This window comes from Chroicocephalus ridibundus, chromosome 6, assembly GCF_963924245.1.
Source record: "Chroicocephalus ridibundus chromosome 6, bChrRid1.1, whole genome shotgun sequence".
NCBI classification, from domain to species: Eukaryota; Metazoa; Chordata; class Aves; order Charadriiformes; family Laridae; genus Chroicocephalus; species Chroicocephalus ridibundus.
Genome location: NC_086289.1, coordinates 55,487,373 through 55,494,364, shown reverse-complemented (window position 1 = coordinate 55,494,364; position 6,992 = coordinate 55,487,373). Strand labels below are relative to the sequence as shown.

At 39.6% G+C, this 6,992-nt stretch overlaps 1 protein-coding gene across 2 annotated transcripts; it reads left to right on the top strand.

The window, feature by feature from the left end:
- The first annotated feature begins 397 nt into the window (after nt 1-397).
- LOC134517656 (G-protein coupled receptor 55-like) lies at nt 398-6,283 on the top strand. Of its 2 annotated transcripts, XM_063339382.1 has the most exons (3): nt 398-523; nt 1,550-1,782; nt 4,859-6,283. In XM_063339382.1, the coding sequence occupies exon 3, from the start codon at nt 4,866-4,868 to the stop codon at nt 5,793-5,795; it is 930 nt and encodes a 309-aa protein (XP_063195452.1). In that variant the 5' UTR covers nt 398-523; nt 1,550-1,782; nt 4,859-4,865; the 3' UTR covers nt 5,796-6,283. The 2 variants fall into 2 exon arrangements, with proteins under 2 accessions (XP_063195452.1, XP_063195453.1); XM_063339383.1 differs by lacking the exons at nt 398-523; nt 1,550-1,782 and adding an exon at nt 2,758-2,804.
- The last annotated feature ends 709 nt before the right edge of the window (nt 6,284-6,992 follow it).

Genomic DNA, 6,992 nt, shown 5'->3' with positions numbered 1-6,992 from the left:
CAGCTGCATGCATTTAAGTAGCTGTATCTTTCAGAAGCATCTGAGTGCTGAACTACTGCTCTCCAGTATGCAAATTGAGCAGAAACTGGGGCAAGAAGCCCTATTTCTATGGCAGTCTCTCCCACAACTTTCCACTTCCCCATCTCCCCTCCAGCTCAAGGAAAAATTGGAAATTTGGAGGTAGAAACCATAAGCCCATAAAACTCTCAGCTGCTTCACACCAGGTAAAGTCCAGTCCAAACCCATTAGAGACAAACTGCTCCCCGCCCTACATTGACTACTAACTGGAAACAGCTGAGAATTGAAGTCTTTACACTCTTTCACCTTCACTTGTCTATATAAAGAAACACAAAGTGTGTTTCGAAATAGGAAAAAAAAGAAAAAAAAGAGAGAAGAAAAGAAGGATGTGGTTATGCCATTTAGTAAGAGTACTGGTAGGGTATGCTATGTAAGCAAATGCTCTCGTGTTTTATAGAACAACTCAGACTGAAGCAATACTGCTGCTCTGCCTGCTGGGGTACAGGTAAAGTAATTCATATTTTAACGAATAACTTTTTTTTTCCCCAATAATTTAATAGTAGTGTTGATTGTAGAGCACTATTTTTAAGCTAGTTAGATGATTATTTCTTATAAAGATCAAAGAGATCAAAGATGTAGTGTTGCTTAGCTTAGAGCAGAAAGAAAGATTTCAGCTTTAGTGATAAGCATAAATATATTCTGTTGCAATCAAAATACTCAGAATAAAATGATAAGAAATTATCCAACTACAGATGAAATGTATGGCAGATGTGGGACTTACTGCTGTTCATTGCACTGAGCCATCTTACTCTTCTCCTGTGCCTCCACAAGAGGATAATTTATATCTAACATGAATAATGTTCTAGAAAATAGATACAAATAAAGTCTGCTTCATAGCAGTAACATTACTTGGTTTGTATTGATTAGGAGAGTAATTATGGTAAACGCTGCAAAAGTCCTTGCTGAAGCAGTGACCTGAATTTTCCTTATTCCTCTTTTGCAGCGCAGCTAGATTAAGAATGATTGGTTTGCTGTGTTCTGTCATCTGATTATCAGTTCCTTTTTATTAAAGCTACACGTACATGTACAGTAAGTTATACATTTTATGATGAGGATGTTCCTGATAATGAAGCTTTCATGGATAAGAATATCCTCAATCTGCCATCCCCAATCTGTGCTAACATACAGACTTGTGTCAATCTCAACCAGAGCCAGACAAACATAGATCTGATCTACAAAGAGAAAACCATTCATGCATCCTGCTGTGCTGCAAAAAAATGTAGCAAAGCTAATACTGTAAAACCTTGCTGTTCCATTTCCAGTAGACCTTTGCCGCTAGCTTAACCACAAGGCCCCTGCTATCAGTAAACCCAATGAACATTTAACTAGTCCATAGGAAGTGGAAAATCCTCACTCAGGAGGAGAAATGGAGAACCAATGGAGCAGTGATGACACAGGGTCTGGACCAGCTAAGACAGACTCCCTTGAGTAGTGTTAATTACAGGTTCTTATGTTACCTTTTGGCTTCTAGAACTTGTCTGAAACAATCCTAGAGCTGCAGGCAATTCCTTCAGGAAATTCTTGGAGGACAGAGGAATTTTCTTCAGAAGACGAGAAAAGAGCAAACGTGGTCACTACCTCTTAAGAGAGTGGAAAAGGAGGAGTTGGGAAATGGTACATCACTAAGCCTGGTTTCAGTACTTGGAAAATATTGGAATCACCCACCAAAGATCTCTTTGCAAGCACCCAGAAGACAACGCAGCGGTAAGTAACAATCTGCAGAGATTCATCTGAGAATGACTGAAATAGAAGTAATTTAATTTTCTTCTGTGACACACTGACAGCAGTGGGGGACAGAGTGTAGGAGGGGGAAACCGGCTTCAAACACTATCTCTAAAGAAATTCTCATAAGCAAAAAACAAAGGAAACATGATCTGTATGAAACTTCTATATGATTAGTGAGTACCCACTAAGATACTAATCAGTCTCTACTATACAGGAAAGATGCATTTATTACAGTTCAGTATCTTTCAGATTCAGTATCATCAGTATTTTTATTAATAATTTACACAATGCAGTAAAGATGATGCTTATGAAACAACTGCAAGGTTATTTGTCAATTAAACTAATTTTGGGCTAACATGTTACTGAGTGTGAACTGTTTGCAAACAATTCCCTTGGATTACTCAAGATGTGAAATTTAAATTTGAGGGGAGGCAAAATGATAAAAAAATATCAAGTTTTTGAGAATCAGGCGCTCCATCGGAGTACTTGAAATTACCAGTTTAAAGGCTGGGTAACATCTTCTTGACATTAACCATTTTCAGCAGTAATGCTATACGTAACTTTGTACTAATGAATTCTAAAAAAAAAAAAAAAGCATTCGGTGAAATAGAAAATGAATAAAAGTAGAATCAAAACTCATACTTTTAAGATACATCACAAGCAATTTTCTGATACATTTATATAGCATATGAAGTCCTGGATTAACAGGGATTATCACTCCCCCAAAATGTTTAATGTCACCTGGATTTCACCCAGCTAAATGGATGCTCTTTGTCACAGGACACAGGTTCACACAATAGCACAAAACTCCTATTTCTTCTTACCTGTCCAGCCTGCAGGTGATCGCTGCGTCTGCCTACACTAATCCCTTGTACATGTGGCACCAATGCATCTCCACCTGTAATGGAATTATCTCACCTCTCATGTACCACAATCACCTGATTTTGTAAGCAGCTGGCTCAGAGGGATTGACTCAATCCCGGATTGACTAACAAACCAAGGTGTTTTTTTTTTTTTGTTCTCATATCTGACAGATAAATCCCCCAATAACAATCCGATTTCCTTTTGCTATTTCCTAAGTTCACAAAGCTGCAGCAATTCCACTCATGCAGCTCAGTCCAGTTCTCTGGAAGTGGGATCCATCCCCTGACCGACAGCACCTCCCCGCAGGTCACGCTCGCTCCTACAGTGGGGTCACTGGGGGAAACACTGCCAAGGAGTGGACTCTGTGAATTTGTGCATTCCCTCAGTAACCTGCATCCAGCCTGTTTGGAGTCCTCATCAGCCTTCCTGCAACCATTTCCTCACCTACTTAACGGTCCTTGTTCTAACCCCCAGGTTTTCTAGTGCTATTTAGTTATTTCTAGTACACTTTACTGAAATGCAAGAGCCTTCAACCTTCAGCCTTTCCCTTATCTGAAAAAGCAGATACATCACCAAAGATGGTAATGGTCTGGCAACATCTGTCAAAGCTTTACTCAGTAGTTTTCCTTAAAAATCTGTACAAAGCTTTGACTCAACAGTTATAGAATTGCTTTAATCACATTTGACACTCTTTCCTTCAACAGGATAGACTAGATTAGATTGATCCTTTCCCAGATACGCTAGTAACATACATACTTCGTAACAATTACTGGGTTGGACTTTACATGGCTCTTCTTTCTGTAGTCTGAGCTGGAAATAAACTGTTTTCCCTAATACAAGCAAATTAAGCTCTGAGTCTATTCTGTGTTCAGATACAGTTATTTCCATTATCACTCACCTATTCCTGTAAGTCACCCCACCTCTGATCTCCAGCACAATATCAGCATCTCTATGAAAAGCTGAGATACAAGATTTAGCAAAACTCAAGGCCATGTCCTCAGTTAAAATTAGCAGAACTAATTGTTCTCCATTTCTTTCTCTCTTTTTTTATATTTTATTTTAGCTATGTAAACAAACAAACAAAAAAATCTTTCTCTAATTGTTTTTTGGTTTCTTTAGCATAGTTCAGCTCCATTTGATTGTGCTTATGAGCTAACTGTCACTTTTGGCCCTCCAAAGCAGAGATTCACCTCTTGATCAAGTTCTCTTTAAAATGCCTTTTACTCCTAAAATTTCTTTTGACCTACTTGATCGGCTGAGCTGGACTGGAAACTTTAACTGCCAATTTCTTCTCCTTCACTAGGATTTTTTGTGATTTTGATTTAAAGAGGTTATCAAAAAGCACTTTTAAGGCATAGTTTGTTAAAGCATATGTATATTTTTAAGAATAGTGATAACACTTACTCCACACGAATTATACTTTTGTAAAGAACTGTATTATTAAGATGTCATGGCTTCCATTTGCTAATCTTTGCCAGATTATCTAAGATAATCAGTTAAAATTTAAAGTACTTGCAAACCCAAATTTTAACCAATGCTGAAAGTTAAACACGAGTTAGAAGATGTGCTTACTCAATTTTCACCTAGATAAAAGATCAGTCTTCTTAAGATGACCTTCTAAAAAGCTGCATCGGATACAAGTACTACATGACATTAAATTATCCATATAAATACAGGTGTAGTGAAAGCATATCAGCAAAAGGTACTCATGCACAGGGAATCATGGATATAAGAGTAAAATCCCAGCAATCAATTTGAGCTGCCTTAATACAGAACAATAATTTCATTAATTTCTGTGTAGGGAAGGAACCGAACGCGTGTGTTACAGAAGTTTCAATAGATGTACAAGTTCCTAGGGTTAGCCAGTGTACTAAAGGTTTTTAGATTTTGAAAACATACGTTTGAATGGGTCAGTCTCTTCAATATCGACATGGGATTATCTTAAAGGGCATGGTATCTATGGATGCTGACCACCTGCCATTGAGAATCAGGCTTCTTTATAACAGATCAATCCACTGAAATTGAAAATAGAAAGCTCGGTGCTTGAAATGAGGATTGACAAAGACTGATTAAGTGTATAGCTCAAAACAAAAAAAGCCCAAAGTTGTGTTTGAAAGTATCTTGCTCTGATATATCAAGGCATTAACTGAGAGCGTTACACATTTCCAACCTGTTCTCTCTGTCATTTTAGGGGAGAAATGACCAACAGCAGCAAGGAATGCAATTTTACAGATATTGACAGATTGGCAAAGACCCTGCAGCTGGGGATCTCCATCCCCACTTTCATTCTTGGGCTGATTCTCAATGCCCTAGCCCTCTCCGTGTTCTGCTGTTTTTGGAAGAAACAGACCAAAACCTCAGTTTACATGATCAATCTTGCACTTGCAGACGTCTTGCTGATTCTCTCGCTCCCGCTCAAGCTGTACTACTCTATCAACAAAGCGCCCGGACTTCTGTGCTCATTCATAGAGTCTCTCTATTTCATCAACATGTATGGCAGCATCTTCATCATTGTCTGCATTACTGTCGACAGATATATCTGCATAAAACATCCATTTGAAGGGCGAGCTAACCAGTCCCCCAAGTGGGCTATCTTGAGTTGCTGCTTCATCTGGGCAGTCACTTGGCTTTACAGCAGCCCAATGTATATTTTTCAAGAGAAAAATTATTTGAAATGCTTTCACAACATGTCAGAACAGGTTGCATGGAGCACCCCCGTCATTGTTTCTCTGGAAGTCTTTGGATTTCTGATCCCACTCACAGTGATGGTTTTCTGCTCTGCCCAAAACATCTTGATTCTTCTGAATCACAAAAGTCAAGCTAAAAAGAAGGTAGAAGGCAGTGGCTCCTTACGAGTCATTATCATCAACCTAGTGGTGTTTTTGGTGTGCTTCACTCCCATCCACCTTGCTATCTGCCTACAGTGCCTGGTAAGACAGCATGTGATAGTGGACTGCAGTCTGAAACAAAGCATCAGCTTCTTCATTCAGGTGTCAATGATATTAGCCAACCTGAACTGCTGCCTGGATGCCGTCTTTTATTACTTTGCTGCAAAAGAGTTTCGTGAGAAAACACACCTGAAAAAGGTTATTGAACTATGTCCTGTCTTTAAGCCTCGTGCCACATGATGGGACTGCCTGTGGTGGAAGAATGCCTCTTCCTCCGCTCCCACTTGCTTCACAGGAGGCCAACAGCATTATCCCCAACACAGCAGTAGGGTGAACTTGACCATGGCAGGGAGGGTGCAGGAGGGAGGACAATGTTTTTCCAGTGAATGTGAACTTGTTCCATATTTTTCTTCCCTTTAAAGACAAAAGGAGAAACATATTGGGAAAGAACCAGCATTACCAAAGTGACGGAGTGACACCAAGAGAAGCATTAGCCTTGACGGTATATACTAAATGTGAAAGACTTGCCAGAGGAAAGCTACCCAGATCACTGGAATGCCACTAAAAATCAGGTTTTGTCATTGCTGCACCAGTTTTCTTTTTGTCAATGTGATCAGAAAGTTGTTGCTAATGGCCAAACATAGAAATAACTACTCAAAATCTTCTTTCTAACTTAGAAAGTATCTGAGACTTAAAAGGCAGTATCTGGCCAAAAGTCTGACAGTGCTTTTTCCTTCTGTAAATCTTACAGAAAGTCACTGTCAGTGCTCATTTGCTTTGAACAGTTTGGCCAGGCTGCGATAATAGTGAATCCTCCTTCCTGTAAGCATTATACACTGGTCGGGGCTGCTACACAGGACAGTGGTATACTGAGCAGTGTGTCCTCCACAAAAGAGCAGGGCCTTCTCTTTTGTGGAGGACAGGCTGCTCAGTATAGCACCCCAACAGAGTATCTTGGGTACCAGCAATTCCTTGAGCAGCAAACATTTTCTGATTATCTTTGCTGAGGAATCAGCATGGTTTTCTCCTGCAATTTTAAACCTGTTTTTGCACATGAAAACCAAAGGAACTCCGTCAAATATGGCATGAAAGACTGTATGTGATTAAATGTATTTCTACATCTCTGTATTTCTATCAAAGATATAATGCGACATATGTATGAAATTCTTCTGCCTGTCTTCTCATTCTTTCTTGGAGGAGGGGAATCAGGGAGGCAAGCCCCGCATCACAGAAAAATAGTGAGCACCTGTCTGATATACTCCTTGCTCCCAGCTGGAAGACTGGACCATCTCTATCCCCCTCATTCCTTAGAGAATTCCTTTTAGCCTGTACTGTACGCTTCACGAAACTTCTCTGAATATGCCTCAAGCCTTCTCAGTCACTACCCTTATGCCATTTGCAAGTTTGGCTCTGAGTCTAAACTAAAGGTTTCCTTGT

Bases quoted from the DNA above. Each gene is read 5' to 3' on its own strand.
- LOC134517656 (XM_063339382.1), top strand. From the start codon at position 4,866: ATGACCAACAGCAGCAAGGAATGCAATTTTACAGATATTGACAGATTG.